Source organism: Elaeis guineensis, chromosome 9 (genome assembly GCF_000442705.2).
Source record: "Elaeis guineensis isolate ETL-2024a chromosome 9, EG11, whole genome shotgun sequence".
Taxonomy (NCBI): domain Eukaryota; kingdom Viridiplantae; phylum Streptophyta; class Magnoliopsida; order Arecales; family Arecaceae; genus Elaeis; species Elaeis guineensis.
In genome coordinates, this window is record NC_026001.2 from 18,286,385 (window position 1) to 18,303,179 (window position 16,795).

General features: G+C 36.8%; 1 protein-coding gene across 1 annotated transcript; it reads right to left on the reverse strand.

Annotated features, from left to right (window-relative positions):
* Positions 1-1,175: 1,175 nt before the first annotated feature.
* LOC109506240 (4-coumarate--CoA ligase-like 7) lies at positions 1,176-5,833 on the reverse strand. Its single transcript, XM_019852740.2, has 6 exons — positions 4,782-5,833; positions 3,248-3,434; positions 2,797-2,942; positions 2,646-2,713; positions 1,575-1,677; positions 1,176-1,431 (listed from the first exon to the last, which is right to left on the reverse strand). Exons 1-6 carry the CDS (start codon positions 5,805-5,807, stop codon positions 1,306-1,308), a joined length of 1,656 nt encoding a protein of 551 aa, XP_019708299.2. The 5' UTR covers positions 5,808-5,833; the 3' UTR covers positions 1,176-1,305.
* Between the last annotated feature and the right edge of the window lie 10,962 nt (positions 5,834-16,795).

Here is a 16,795-nt window from a genome sequence, read left to right on the forward strand (position 1 = left end):
AGATATTTTTATCCAACTACTTTTCAATGTGCATTTAATGCCTGCAGCTTTACTTTTTTATTTGAAAATTTTGAATGACGAAAATGCTCCCGTTCTTTGAAAAAAATTTTGACATCCCGTGTATATTATGACATCCTGTATTATATTATGACATTCTGTGGACAAAAATTATGATTTTCTGGATGCAGGATGTTATAATATAGACATAGGATGTCATAATTTTACCAAAAAATAGGGGTATTTTTATCATACAAAATTTTTAAACGAAAAAATCGATCTACGAGCATTAAATGCGCATTGGAAAGCAATGACTACGTGGACCAATTTGATAAGACGTTGCGCTCCACGTCGGCAGTGCACAAAGAATTTGCCTATAGATAATCTTAGGAGAAATAAATCCAGGGGTGCAGCTTGAGTTGGGCTCAACCCAAACTTACCCACCCAAACTAGTTATTAATGAGTGTTCTATAAAGATTCAATTAAATTTGTATTAGGCTTTGGCTCAAAAAATCCTAAGCTGACCACATCTTATGTTGGGATTAAGCTTCAATCTTAAATAGGCATCAAATGGTTGAAACATGTCTTAAACAGGTTGATCATAATCATATTGACCCAATCCAGTTATCAATGTGTTGACATAGGTTAGATTGGTTGGGACTCTAAACCCGAATATAACCTATTTAACAAATAGGTTAAGATCAACTTGCTTATGATTGGTGCCTATTTATGCCTAACCTAAATCTGTTTATCTCAAATCGACTGTAAACCGGGTCATAATTGGCCATCTCTACTCTAACCTAACGTAGCCTTACTCAACCCAATATATATTTGTCTTCAATTCATATATAATTGACTTGTATGCTGTACATAATTACTACTTGGTAGGATTTGACTTCGATTGAGATTCCAATTTGTCATAAAAAGCCAAATTATGATAAATTCATACAACTGTTCCAAATAGGTGACAATGAGGTATGGCACATAAAAAGACAAATAATAATGCCTTTGCATGCTACCAAAAAAAAAAAAAAACAGAGAGAGACCTGTCCTAGGGATGTGCCAACTCCAACATTGAAGAGCTTTGATATAGCTTTTCAGAAAGGTTAATATCCTTCTCCTCGATAAATGTTCACTGCTATTAATCAAATACACAAAAGCTTAACACAAGGCACAAATGAAACACGATCCTTTCAAGCTTTTACCAATCAAGCAAGTGCTAGGATGCACCGTTGCTATGCCTGAAACTCATAGTTTATAGGAGATTGTTACAATAAAAGACATCATGATCTAGACATGAAACACGGATCATAATCTAGATATGGAGCTAGAAAGTGCTTGTTTGCTCAATTCCCTCCTCAAGATCTTTCCAGTTGCTGATTTTGGTATTGAGTCAACAAATGCGACTTTACGTATCTTTTTATATGGTGCAACCTATAGCAAATGCATCGAAACATATAATTGTTAGCCTTATTAAGCTTTGTTTCCTTGAGTATAAGCACTTCTATTTCATTAAAAAAAAAAAACAATAAAAGAAAGAATGATTGGAAGTTCAAGTTTTCATATTTAAAGCACACCTTCTTTGCAACAAAATCAATAATCTCTGCTTCACTGAGGTTGCTTCCTGGTTGTCTCACCACAAATGCCATTGGTATTTGCCCTGCTTCTTCATGTGGGTACCTATTATTTTCAAACATAGAATGATAGGAAGCAAAGCATAGAGCAAATTATGTAGTACTTTTAATCTCTACATTGAATTGAAAGCGGCTCGAAGATAGCTCTTTCCAGTTTACACCTTCTACCTTTCACTGTCAAATGACCATCAAATGATGGTGGGGAATTATAACAGAAATTCTTAATATGTCTAAAGCAAGCCTAAAGCAGCCAGCGCAAGTGCATATCGTAGTAAATCACTGACCATGATTAACTATTATCTTTATAAATTAAAATTTTACAGTATCCATTTTTTCTGGAAAAAAATATGCTGGTTCCACTATTATAACCATATTAAGATGTTGACTTTCACAAAGATAGTGCATCATATATGTTATAAATATGTTTTAATGAATATTCAAATCATGTCTTGTATACACAGTATATGCACAATAAAATTAGAAACTGCTAAATGCCATAAAGGTTTAACTAGAAATCAAATTTTTTTAACATGATTTGCTTCGGAGAAGCTAAAGGAATGATACCATATAAGCATTAGAAATGAAATTTTGTGGATAAATGAAACTTTTTGCATGTAATCTTCAAAAAGGAGCACAGAGTGGCAAACTTTTTTGTTGGTATTACTAAGAGTGTAGAATTACGATAATTTAAGAACTAAGAAATATTTAAAAGTAAGCTAATTCATGAAACGACATAATGACTTAGGAACACATATTTAGTGAGAACTTTTACCAAAACATTATAATGGTTATGATAGAATACTCTTTCCAGGTGAAATATGATTAGAATATTATCTCTCTAATTAATATTTGATAAATCATATTCATAAATCAATTCTAATTTATTATCTTGAATTACTATGCAATAATCTCTAATACCTTATACCTTTTCTATCCACCAAAATTATAAGTCGAAAAAAAAAAAAGAGAGGCAAGTTTGGTAATTAGGTGAGGTTCTGATGTTCAGAAACCTACGGAACTACAGCAGCCTCCATGATTTCTGGTAAGGACTGTAACAAAAGCTCCAATTCAGCAGGTGCAACCTGCAACATGGAAATAATGCTAAATGAGTAAGTCTGTATGTAAACCAAGCTCGAATAAAATCTGCAGATAAGCAATCACATACCTGGTAAGCCTTGTATTTAATCAACTCCTTCAACCTATCCACAATGTAAAGAAAACCGTCATGATCAAAGTAACACAGATCACCTGTCTTCAGCCAACCATCAGAATCAAAGGTCGAAGCATTGGCTTCATCGTCACCAACATAACCTAACAACAAACATCGACTAAATACTGGATGTAATGTAGTAAAATAGCAAGAGAGGCCTTCAAACATCACCTACATAATCAGTTATTTTCCTGATAATCTAGGATCCTGGAGGGGGCAAACTGGAGACAGACCTAATCTTTGGCCTTTTTTTGCACAAAGTGGCTACTCCAGGACTCGATCGTGTCATTGCACTTGTCACTGCAAGTCTTTACCATTGCACCAAGCAGTGAACCCCCAGGTTTCTATTAGCACCATCTTAATTTGTACCTTGTATGATCAAGTGCTCATGCACCATACTAATTACCTTTCATAATGGCAGGACCTCGAATCCATAATTCACCTTCTTGGCCAACTGATAAAGCCTCACCAGTGACAGTATCTACAATTTTGGCTTCAACATTATAATGGAGACGTCCAGCAGACCTAACATTACTGCATTCATCAGGACCGATCGATAATGAAACTCCTCCTCCCTCAGTTAAACCATACCCCTGGATAAATCAAATGAGGATGTTCAAATCTAGCCTACTAAAACTGCGTAAAGCCTGAAAGGCAAGGTGGATTGATTGTAAAATAGTGAAAAATGTGACTTAATTCTTGGTTAGTGTTATTAATAAACCTAATCTAAGAAATATATGTATCTTAAAAGTCTCAAATAATCTTGTAAGAAGCAAGATAAATGTTTTTAGACATTGGTGCGGACATACTTGGAAAAAGCAGCCTTGATAGATGCCAAGCTAACTTCACAGGCTGCATATCTGTAGCTGATGGCAGAGGATGGATAAAGGCAGATAAGTAGATAGAGCAAGCTAACGTTTGCATTGTCTTTAGGGAACATATAGCTCATCCCTGAGACAAATGTTCTTACATGACATGCAAGCTGTGGATGGGATCCTTTCCATGGTCCATACCGTGGAAAGGATTGATCATAAACACCTAAACATGTGAAGGATTGATTAGCATGGGCTATTGAATCCTTTCCATGGTCCACACCATGTTAAACATATGGTACTTGTAAATTCTGTTCATCATCACTTAAAGATCAGAGATTTAGAAGATCAGTCAAAATAAGTACATATATGAATAAATGTCCAAGTCTTGCCGGGTTCCATTATAAGCCATTTGCTAACATGTAATATTCTAGATATTTAAACAATCTCGATCTTGTTTATCATAGATGCCTTTGAATACATTATATATTATTTTTTTTATAATCCAGCTTCTTCCATTCTTAATTTATTTTTCGAATAAAACTAAATATTTGTTAATAATTTTTAAAATATTTAGGTAATCCGAGAATCAATTTGAACCAATCTGATCTTGATCGAATCAAGTTGAGCTTTCTTGCACCAACTGATTCGGTTATATTTTAGGAACAAATCGACATTTGGTCAATTCTAGATTAGTCTTTCATTGGAACCAACATGGATCTATGCTTGATATAGCAGACTTTAGTCGAGATCCTCTGCCATTCAAGATTGAATTTTAGAAGGCTGGTTTTAAATAAAAGGCTTAGCTTTTCATGGTGGATTGGCAAATATGTTTCCTAATACATTGTACCATGGCTTTCAATCACATATCATTTCTTTAATTCACAGATATCCCATAAAAATTTGAAATGGAACCTCTTGAGTTCCAACCCAAACTCCAAGGGATCCAAGCTCCATATATAATTTTATGATTCGCTCCCTAAATCTTGCACTTAATAGATTGCAAAATGGGTTTCCGGAACACCCAAGGGTAAAATTGTCACTTTGGCCACCGAAATTTATTGTCCCAAAACCGGGTCACATCATTTCGGGCGGTGCACCTGATCCACCTAATAATTTCACGTTTACCTGGGAGAGCTTCACGCGAGGGAACCTCGCCATGAACCGCTCCGCCGACGCCGGGTGGAGCGGAGCGCCGCCGCAGACCACGCGCTCCAGCGCCGACAAGTCAAGCCCCGCCACCACCTCTGGCCGCCCCATCGCCACCACCACCGGTGGTGCCGCCGTTATCTCCGTCACCTTGTACTGCGCCGCCGCCCGGAGCATCTCCGTTGCGCCCGCCCGGTTTCCGCCCATCAGTACTGTCGTCGTCAGCAGCACCACCCCCTTCAGAGCTAAAACGAACCCCATCATGTGGAACATCGGAGCCGCCAGCAGCATCGCCTTCGGGGGTCCCTCCCGGCGCATCGCATAAACCGCGGCCGCCAACGCGATGAAGCTCCGGTGCGTCAGTTTCACCGCCTTCACCTGGCCCGTTGTTCCTGAGGAGAACAGGATCGCCGCCACGTCGGACTGGCGCACCTCCGCCGCCGGAGTGGCGGTGGAGGTGGCGGTGGAGGTGAGGAAGGAGTGGAATTCCGGGGAGTCGAGGAGGAAGGTGGGGAGGTGGCGGGGGAGGGCGGCGGCGGTGGAGGAGACGGCGAAGGCGACGGTGGGGTTGGAGAGGCGGACGAGGCTGGCGATCTCGGCGGGGGTGGAGGCGGGATTGGCGGGGGCGGGGACGGCGCCGAGGGAGAGGAGCGCAAGGTAGAGGGCGGGGATCTCGAGGCTGTTGGGGGACAGGATGAACGCCACGTGTCCGTTAGAGAGGCCGAGGTGGGCGCGGAGGGAGGCGGCGAGGGAGCGGGACTGGGAGAGGAGGTCGGGGAAGGAGACGGCGGCGCCGGTGGCGGCGTCGATGATGGCAGTGTGGGAGGGGAGGGGGGAGGGGAGGAGGGAGAAGGCGTAGGAAGCGACGGAGAGAGGCACGGTGGGTGACGGCAGGGTGAAGGCGGGGCGGAGGCTGCGGAAGGTCTTGGTGACGCCGTCAAAGCCGCTCCTCGGGTCGACGGACGGAGGAAATGCCGACGGAGGATTGACGCCATTCTCCGCCATGAGAGAAGGTTGGTAAAGTTGGGGTGGTGGCATTGAAATTGTGGATATATATATATGATACATGTACAGGGCTAGAAAAGATTAGTTTTTCTTCGTTTATGAGAATTAAATAATAAAAATTATCATCATCATTTTTTTTTTTCCCCTCTTATCAGTAGCTGCATTATTGTTAGTATTATTATGATGATTATGATGATAATACCAATAAAAATAATATCTCGGTCTCAACTATGTGAGTAGGTATGAGCTATTTCTTAGATAGTTTTGATTCATGGCTAAATTCACAACATAAAAATGCATTCTTTCGGTGACCAAGTGGACGTGGTTTTCTTTGTCCCTACCATATATATATATATATATATATATATATATATGATGCTTCAAATTTCTGTAGTTGAAAGGATTCTTTGCTCCACTCCAATTTCTAATTTATTCTCACTGGCATTCGGAATAGTATTCAGATAGATTAAATTAGATTAGATTATCAACATCTCACGCCTACCGGCCATCACCTGCTTTAGAAGGGCAAAGGAGCTGTGCAAATTTTTCATGAGTCAGAGTAGTTGGATTTTATTATTTTAACAGTGACAATTTTTTTATTTAAAAACATCCCATCTGATGTATGGGGGGTTACTCACCCGACCATTGCATTGATAATTATCATCATTTTCTCCGTCCATCTGGTTTGCGGAAGAAATTTCATTTATTAAAAAAATAATGTCTAGCTATATAATGTTTATAAAAAATAATTTTTATATATTTAATTGATCATAAAAAATAATATATTGATTAAATATAAATATCTATTTTTTAAAAAAATATAAAATACATCTTATATCCTAAATAAAGAAAAAGATCTCATTTTATTTTATATTTTAACTTTTAAGGATATTTTTCAAAATAAAATTATTTTAATTTTCAGTCTGTGAAAATTAAACTTTTTCATGTCCTATATAATTTTTTTTCATAAAATATAAAAATTTTATTATCATAAAAAATTATTTTTTCATTTTTTTCTTTTGAAAACTCTAATCGAATATGAAATATTTTTTCATTTTTCTGTTAACCACATTTTACCCTTTTTTTTTTTTTCCTACAAATCAAATGAGTCCTCAAAAGAAATTGATAGCTATCATCACCAAATGCATATCGAGAGAGAGTTTAGGACATAATTTATTTTTATTGGTCTGGTGCAACATTTGATAGAAAGGGTCAGTTCTTTCGTCGTATAAATGTGATATTTTAGCATTTTTCAAATGCAGATTCACTAAAAGCATTAGTCCATTAGTTAGTTTTATGTGAATGATCAAGTATAAACTTTATGATCAAACATAGTAGACATGTTCCTTCTTAATCACCATCACAGGACAGACAACATAAAAGAGTTGTAAAAAATCAATCTTTTATCAGATAATCACCCTTCTTATGGTGTCCTGAGATAGTATTTGTTTGTTCACATGCCAATGAGCTACGAGAAATGAGTATGAGCCAATTCAAGGATGGATTTCAAAATGGAAAAGACAGTAGATAACATCATAGTCTACAACGATGAGATTTACCCTGTGCTTGGTTAGGGTTTTGGGACAAAGAATAGATGAAGTTAGAAGAAAGGAAAGCCTCCATCTGGTTCAAAATTTTTTTGAAATGATATATGAAAAGAAAGAATTGCCTATCTATTCTGGTGCACTAATTACAGCCTCCTAAATTAGGAAGGTGCAAGGAAGTATAAATGAAGCATATGAGGAGTGAGTATAAATGAAGCATAAGAGGAGTGAGGTGTTTAATTAAAGAGTAGTTTAGTAAAAGAATATCTTACAAATATCTTCTATCATTTCTTTCATTTATCTTATATTAAATAAAAGAGAAAATCATTCATATCCATCTTTTCGTATTTTACCAAACACACGAAAGAATAGATATGGAAAATCCTTCTATCCTCTCCCTCATCCATTCTCCCTTTGGTTCATCCTCCATGCCAAACATAAGTTAAAGGATCACACAAGATTTTATTAAATAGTAGCATATAATACCAAATATAAATGACATACACCTAATTTTAATTCTAACTAGCATCATGATGGACCATCATATTTCTAGTGGAAGCAATGTCGACCAAAAAAAAAGAAAAAACACTGAAAATTTAGTCAGACATCTTCTGCCAATCACTTAGTTTGCTTCATTAAATGGCATACTTCATGATACCAATAAAAAGGGAACGATGAGAATATTTTTAGTAATATTTGCATGTTACTAAAGCATGTTTCATATACATATAAAAGAGTCCTAGCTCATTTATGATTTTGTCTCACATGTTCCTCCATTGTATAATAAATTCTGTCCCTTTTAATCCGGCCAGCTACAAAAGGAAACAAGGTTCTTGATTCTCCCACACTTCATTGCATCTCCCAAACGATGTCCCAACAGAAAGAAGAAAGCATTGGTCAAAATCGTTCTACCTCATGGACCTTGGACCATCCCATAAAAAATCATCATATCATCCAAAAGAAATAAATATTTTTCAATTCAAAACAGCAAAAATAGCCAACCATAGTTAACATTGCCCTCTTTTCGTTCAAAATTCCAATCAAGCTTGAATAACAGTATGCCATTTCTTAATAAAATAAATATTTTTCAATTCAAAACAGCAAAAATAGCTAACCATAGTTAACATTGCCCTCTTTTCGTTCAAAATTCCAATCAAGTTTGAATAACAGTGTGCCATTTCTTAATAATGGATGATGTGATAATTTTTTATTGAATGGTCCAAGATTCACATAATAAAACAGTTCTGATCAATAATTTCTTCAAAAGAAGAGAGAGAGGTTGAGGTTGTCCATCACACTCTATATTTCATAAACACTGTTGCCTATAAAACCCAGTGGTGCGGCATCAGGAAGTTAGTTGGATACGTCAGCATGCTGACACGAGCTGCCTTCCATGGTTGAGGGATCTGTAAAGAAAGTTCACTCATTAATGTGTGCTCGACAGAAGACCTTCTAATGCTTATGTTAGCCGGGATTTAGGGAATAGTCAAAGGAGGAAGAGAGGCGGGTAAGAGCAGAGTGCTAACTTTTCAGTTCATAATTCAGCTTTACCTGAGGGTCCCCTTCTTATTTCTTTTATATAGAGAGGATATTGTAGATTATTGCACCAGAATCTGCTAGACTGTTAGGACCTACGAGGCCATGATAGGTTGTTAAAATTTACTGACTATCTCATAATCAGGGTTGTTAGTCGTGCCTACTGACCGAGTTAGTTAGCCGTAAGCGTAGGTTATGCCCACATTTCGAAGGTTATTAGAGAGTCTCAAAATCCACCTGCACTACCAAATAGGTCGGGCATTTGAGGCAAGGTTCTATCCTGGTGCAGGGGTAGCACACGAGTCACCAGATATTGTTGATCGGGTTTTAACCTTAGGATCGGCAATTGACCGAGATGGAGGTTGGATAAAGACCAATGTTGCAACATCACCTAATTTCGGACACTCAGACTGTCATGCCCCAAATCCGGGATATAACACGGCCATGCTACCGAGGGATGGAACTCACGATAACACGAAGCCAATCTATCATAATCATCTAAAATCCGTCAAATAAAAAGATTCAATTCTATTATTCATCAAATAATTGAACCAATATTGGTTCAGAGCATCTAAATCCAAAAGCAAGTACTAACCTGAATCTCAACATTCATAAATAACTACAAATCCATGATTATAAAATAAATTAAACTTCTGCTGCCAAATTTTCAAGCTTGCTATGCAGATCTTCAAGCTTGGATTCTTTTTGCCGATCCTAACCTTATTTCTCTGTTCAAACAAAAAAAAATAAAAGAATATGAGCTACACTAGCCCAGTAAGTAGAACTTGCACTTCCTTATCGGATCAAACATAAGTTTTTCATGATAATGCAATATTTAGAACATAGCAGGTAATACAAAATAAAGTATTTCATAGATCATATAACAAAACAAGTTATAAACTCATCATGCATACATAAATCATGTATATTTCACAATCATGAATCGTAAATCATTTTTATCATGTATTTATGTCATGTTTCAAAACATTGCTCACAGATATTCGTACTAAAGTCACTATTATACCCATGACAGGGCCATGTTTCTTAATCGACAGAGTTCTTAATTCATGTGCCAACTTTATACCCGTTGGCAGGGCCATGTTTCGTGTGGATACTAGCTCCGGATGTCAACCTTCCCGAAGGGATTCATTCATAGCCATCTGAGAGCCTTTGAAATTATTATATCTTTTTCTTAAAGCATATATATACATAGATGGAAAAACAATAAAATTTATGCTTCATAATCATGCTATTTTTATAAGACATATTCATGAAATCAATGCTCATAATAAAACATGTTTTTTCATATCACATATGCCGATCCTTATTTTATGAAAAAATTATAATTTCATCAATAGTAATTTTTTGCATAAAAATATGATCATTTAAAAATAAATAAGGAGCATAAGATCTACTTATCTCATTCATCTTAGATCTTCAGACTTCGTTAGAAGAATCAGCTAATCCTATTTAAAATATCAAATCATTATCAAATTCTATTCCATAAATATAACAAGATTAAATCATAAGGAAAGAGAACTGTTGATCGGATGTGTCGGACCATCCAGATACCAGAGCAATTCAAGGTCTCTAATCTGAGGGTCAGATTTAAGTGACTTGATCAAGAAATCGTAAAGCACAGATTGAATTAAGATCAAGATCAATCAATAGGATTCTTTAATAATGAATTTGAAAGATTCTTGATATGATCAAATGAGGTTGACATACAGCACGGATATCAAAGCAACTTCGGATCATCTTATTAGAGTCAATATGAATCCCTAAAAGATGAAGGCATCACTCGGTACAGGATTCATAGACCTTCTTAGAGAGAGAAAGTCGATCATGAGAGAGAAAGTAGAGAGAGAAAGTGGAGAGAGAATCTTCGTATCCTTCAAAGTGGCAATCATGGTTGAGATCATCAGAGGTTATATCATGGTGACTTAATATGGATTAACCATGATCGATGTTATCAATTTCAAATAAGGATCAGATCGAGATCTAATCTACTGTACGAATTTCGGAGCAATCTCAGATTATCATATTTTCATCTCACGTTTCTCCTAGGATCTGTGATGCAATCAGAGAGAGAGAATGATCCTAGAGAGACAAAATCCATAAAAAGAAATAAAAGGTCTAGAGAGAGAAAATAGAGAGAAAATCTAGAGAGAGAAAATGGAGAGAAAAGGTAGAGAGAGGAAGTCCAATTCTAGAGAGAGAATGACTTAAGAGAGAGATGAGAGAAACTTTCTCTCATATATATTTATTATTATTATTTTTTTTTTCTTTTCTTTTTCTTTTTCCTTTTTCTTTTCTTTTTCTTTTTCCTTCTTCCCGCTGCCTTCTTGGGCCGAAACAGGGGAAGACCGTGACGTCCCCCCCTCATTGGCTCAGGCTCTGATGGGGTGGCGGCTTGGCCAGAGGTCTAGCAACGACGGCCGACCATGCGAAGCCGGTCGGCGACGGGGTTCGACCGGCAAGCTTTCCTTCTTTTTTTTTTCCGAAAAAACAGAGGATCCATCCCCTTCTTCATGATTTCCGACCATGGGTCGGTTGCCGGCAGCCAAACACTCAAGGAAAGAGAAGGAGATGGATGGGGGTCCGATCTCGAAGATGAGACATCGAAATCGATGGTGCCGGTGGTCGGAAAAGAGAGAAACATGGCCGGTCGAACAGGGGTTTCATGCTTTATGGGTTTTCTGGTGATCTCGATGGCCGGCGAGGGGTCTAAAATCATGGAGAGAAAGAAAAAAGGGAGAGAAAGAAAGATTGAACCCTTACTTGAACTCTGATGGCCTCTTCGACCTTCGATTTTCGACGAACACAAGAAGAGGATGCTGCGGCTTCCAAGAGAAAAAGAGAAGAATTTGACCTCAACGATCATCGGTGGAGGATCGAGAGGGAGAGGGGAGGCTTATTTATAGAGGGCCCTAGTGTTCTAAGGGTCTTAGAACCCTTCTCCGATCAGGATTCATTGGAGAAGAAGACTCCTAAAGGGAGTCTTCTTCCGTTCCCTTTTTTTTTTTTTTGATTGTGGGCTGATTCTAGGCCCAATTGGGCCGGGTTATCACATTCTACCCTCCTAAAAAAAATTTCGTCCTCGAAATTTAACATACCTTCATTTTCTAATAAGTGTGGATATCTCGTCTTCATATCATCTTCAAGCTCCCATGTAGCCTCTCTCTCTTCATGATTATTCCAATGAATCTTCACATATGGAATGATGCACCGTCTTAGAACTTGCTCTTTTCGATCAATAATTCGAAGAAATTTTTTTTCATAGGTTAAGTCTTCATGAACTTGCAATGGCTCATACTTTATCACGTTATTTGGATTAGGTATAAATTTTTTTAATGATGAAATATGAAAGACATTGTGCACTTTAGATAATTCTGGTGGTAAAGCTAGTTCGTAAGCAACATTTTCTACTCGGCTCAAAATTTCGAAAGGTCTAATATATCGTGGACTCAACTTGCCATGTCTTCCAAACCTCATGACACTTTTTGTAGGTAATACTTTTAGAAAAATATGATCATCGAAGTGAAATTCCAATTCTCTTCTTTTTCTATCTGCCCAACTCTTCTGTCTATCCTATGCTGCTTTGAGTCTTTCCTTGATCAGATAGGTTTTCTCTCTAGCATCCATTTATTATCAGTAAAATCCTTCCTTATTTATAACTAACATATTTCATAATATCTTTTGATTTAAAGGATTAATATTTCTAATTAATTCAGACCATCACGCTTTTGCTGCGCACTCTGATCTCAACTTACCAAATTATCTAAGTCTATCAAAAATAAAAGTATCTTTGTATATTAAATCAATCAAAGATAGACCCAACTTTCAGATTTCATATACAATTTAGGATAAAATTTAAGGTTTCCTTGTCATTACTATCTCTTAGGCATAGCACATCAAAATTAAATCTTCATCCACCTTCTATGTTTGAATTTATTACATAAGCTTCACCACTCCTCAAGAATCCAATATGTCTAGAATTAATTTGAGTTAACCTTCGATTTACCTTACAATCATTTAGACAACTTCCAAACCAACTTTTCTCTGCAAAGAAATTAACATCAGGATCAGCAAAGTTATCATGTCCTTTATCCATATAGGTTTAGCATTCCAATGTCATCAAATATACCTAACATAATATATCAATATCTCCCACTTCATTCTAGGGTCAACACATCTCGTACTCAGGTTAACCTTGCTAATTGAAATCTAAGACATAACTCGTCAATTCTATTATAGACATCATATGCCACTTATACATAAATTTCATCATAATACCTATTGATTCGAAATCAAATTATTGAATCCTTTCTTTTATATCTATCATATTTCTCATGATCTTAGCCTCAAGTTCAAATATCATTAAAGTCACAATCCCGAATAATAATAATCTTAAGTTCAAATATCACTTAAGTCATATTCTCTAGTGATCATAACTTAAACTTTATATCATTCTATCATATCCTTAACGATCATAATCTTAAGCTCTGATATTATCCATTATACTCCACTCGGTCATATCCTATTGATCATACATAAAGTTTTGATATCACTTTATAATCTCAATGATCTTAAACCTAAGCTCTGATATTATTCTATCATATCTTAATCATTTATATCATTTATATCATAATCCCCAATGATTATAACCTAAGCTCTGATACCATAGAATGTCACGTCCCAAATTCGGGACATAGCACGGCCATGCTACCGAGGGATGGAACCCACAATAACACGAAGCCAATCCATCATAATCATCTAAAATCCGTCAAATAAAAAGATTCAATTCTATTATTCATCAAATAATCGAACCAATATTGGTTCAGAGCATCTAAATCCAAAAGCAAGTACTAATCCGAATCTCAACATTCATAAATAACTACAAATCTATGATTATAAAATAAATTAAACTTCTGCTGCCAAATTTTCAAGCTTGCTATGCAGATCTTCAAGCTTGGATTCTTTTTGCCGATCCTAACCTTATTTCTCTGTTCAAACAAAAAGAAAACAAAAAGAATATGAGCTACACTAGCCCAGTAAGTAGAACTTGCGCTTTCTTATTGGATCAAATATAAGTTTTTCATGATAATGCAATATTTAGAACATAGCAGGTAATACAAAATAAAGCATTTCATAGAGCATATAACAAAACAAGTTATAAACTCATCATGCATGCATAAATCATGTATATTTCACAATCATGAATCGTAAATCATTTTCATCATGTATTTATGTCATGTTTCAAAATATTGCTCACAGATATTCGTGCTAAGGTCACTATTATACCCGTGACAGGGCCATATTTCTTAATCGACAGAGTTCTTAATTCATGTGCCAACTTTATATCTGTTGGCAGGGCCATGTTTCGTGTGGATGCTAGCTCCGAATGTCGACCTTCCCGAAGGGATTCATTCGTAGCCATCCGAGAGCCTTTGAAATCATTATATCTTTTTCTTAAAGCATACATATACATAGATGGAAAAACAATAAAATTCATGCTTCATAATCATGCTATTTTCATAAGACATATTCATGAAATCAATGCTCATAATAAAACATACTTTTTCATATCACATATGCCGATCTTTATTTTATGAAAAAATTATGATTTCATCAATAGCAATTCTTTACATAAAAACATGATCATTTAAAAATAAATAAAGAGCATAAGATCTACTTACCTCATTCATCTTAGATCTTCAGACTTCGTTAGAAGAATCAGCTAATCCTATTTAAAATATCAAATCATTATCAAATTCTATTCCATAAATATAACAAGATTAAATCATAAGGAAAGAGGACTGTTGACCGGATGTGTCGGACCATCCAGATACCAGAGCAATTTAGGGTCTCTGATCTGAGGGTCAGATTTAAGTGATTTGATCAAGAAATCGTGAAGCACATATTGAATTAAGGTCAAGATCAATCCATAAGATTCTTTAATAATGAATTTGAAAGATCCTTGATATGATCAAATGAGGTTGACATACAGCACGGATATCAAAGTAACTTCGGATCATCTTGTTAGAGTCAATATGAACCCTTAAAAAATAAAGGCATGACTCGGTACAGGATTTATAGACCTTCTTAGAGAGAGAAAGTCGATCATGAGAGAGAAAGCAGAGAGAGAAAGTGGAGAGAGAATCTTCGTATTCTTCAAAATGGCAATCATGGTTGAGATCATCAGAGGTTATATCAGGGTGACTTAATATGGATTAACCATGATCGATGTTATCAATTTCGAATAAGGATCGGATCGAGATCCAATCTACTGCACGAATTTTGGAGCAGTCTCAGATCATCATATTTTCATCTCAAATTTCTCCTAGGATCTGTGATGCAATCAGAGAGAGAGAATGATCCTAGAGAGATAAAATTTATTAAAAAAAATAAAAGATCTAGAGAGAAAATAAGGAGAAAATCTAGAGAGAGAAAATAGAGAGAGAAGGTAGAGAGAGGAAGTCCAATTCTAGAGAGAGAAAGACTTAAGAGAGAGAGATGAGAGAAATTTCTCTCACATATATTTATTATTATTATTTCTTTTTCTTTTTCTTTTTCCTTTTTTTTTCTTTTTCTTTTTCTTTTTTCTTTTTCTTTTTTTTTTCTTTTTTCTTCTTCCTACGGCCTTCTTGGGCCGAAACAGGGGAAGACCGTGAGGTCCCCCCCCTCGGTGGCTCGGGCTCTGATGGGATGGTGGCTTGGCCAGAGGTCTGGCAACGACGGCCGACCATGCAAAGCCGATCGGCGACGGGGTTCGGTCGGCAAGCTTTCCTTCTTTTTTTTTTTCGAAAAAATAGAGGATCCGTCCCTTCTTCATGATTTCCGACCATGGGTTGGTCGCCGGCAGCCAAACACTCAAGAAAAGAGAGAGAGATGGATGGGGGTCCAATCTCGGGAATGAGACGTTGAAATCGACGGCACCGGTGGCCGGAAAAGAGAGAAACGTGGCCGATCGAATAGGGATTTCACGCTTCATGGATTTTCTGGTGATCCGATGGCCGGCGAGGGATCTAAAATCATGGGGAGAAAGAAAAGAGGGAGAGGAAGGAAGATTGAACCCTTACTTGAATTTCGGTGGCCTCTTCGACCTTCAATTTTCGATGAACACAAGAAGAGGGTGCTGTGGCTTCCAAGGGAAAAAGAGAGGAATTTGACCTCAACGATCGTCGGTGGAGAATTGAGAGGGAGAGGGAGGCTTATTTGTAGAGGGTTCTAGTGTTCTAAGGGTCCTAGAACCCTTCTCCGATCAGGATTCATTGGAGAAGAAGACTCCTAAAGGGAGTCTTCTTCCGTTCTTTTTTTTTTTTGATTGTGGGCTGATTCTGGGCCAATTGGGCCGGGTTATCACACGGACCTTCTTTTGATGTCTTAAGCAATCTCGTCCGATCAGACTATCGATGGATGCTTGGCTGGGATCTGAGAAGAAGAGGTTAGATCCGATAGCGAGTAATCCCCGTAACAAACACCAACAGAATAAAAGAGATGTTTTATGTAATAAAGCAAAATATTTTTAAATAAAATAATATCGAAAAAATAGTTATAAATAGATCCTAATTTCTTGTCTTTCCTCGTATCTCCTGTATAATGTCAGCAAACTAATTTAAAAAGAGAAATAGAGCAAATGGTTGGAGGGTACCTTTCAGTTGTGGATGGACCATAGCTGTCAGAGATTTTAGTGAGCATTGGAAGATTATAGATAGACTAGTATCCTAATTCTGTTGGAGGTGCTTTGAAATTTGCTATATTTATATGTAGATATCCGTACATTAAACCAATGGATTTTAATATTGTAAGACAGGTATGGTTTCAATATCTTGATTAGCTTCACGTTTTGTTATTTTAAATAGGGACTATGGAGTATTGCTTTGGCACCAAGACAATCATTAGTGG

Excerpts from the sequence above, each read along its gene's own strand:
- LOC109506240 (XM_019852740.2), bottom strand. The coding sequence starts at position 5,807 with ATGGCGGAGAATGGCGTCAATCCTCCGTCGGCATTTCCTCCGTCCGTC. Across the intron at positions 3,435-4,781 it reads CTCGCGTGAAGCTCTCCCAG|GGGTATGGTTTAACTGAGGG; the intron begins GTAAACGTGAAA and ends TGATTTATCCAG. Across the intron at positions 2,714-2,796 it reads TTAAATACAAGGCTTACCAG|GTTGCACCTGCTGAATTGGA; the intron begins GTATGTGATTGC and ends TCCATGTTGCAG.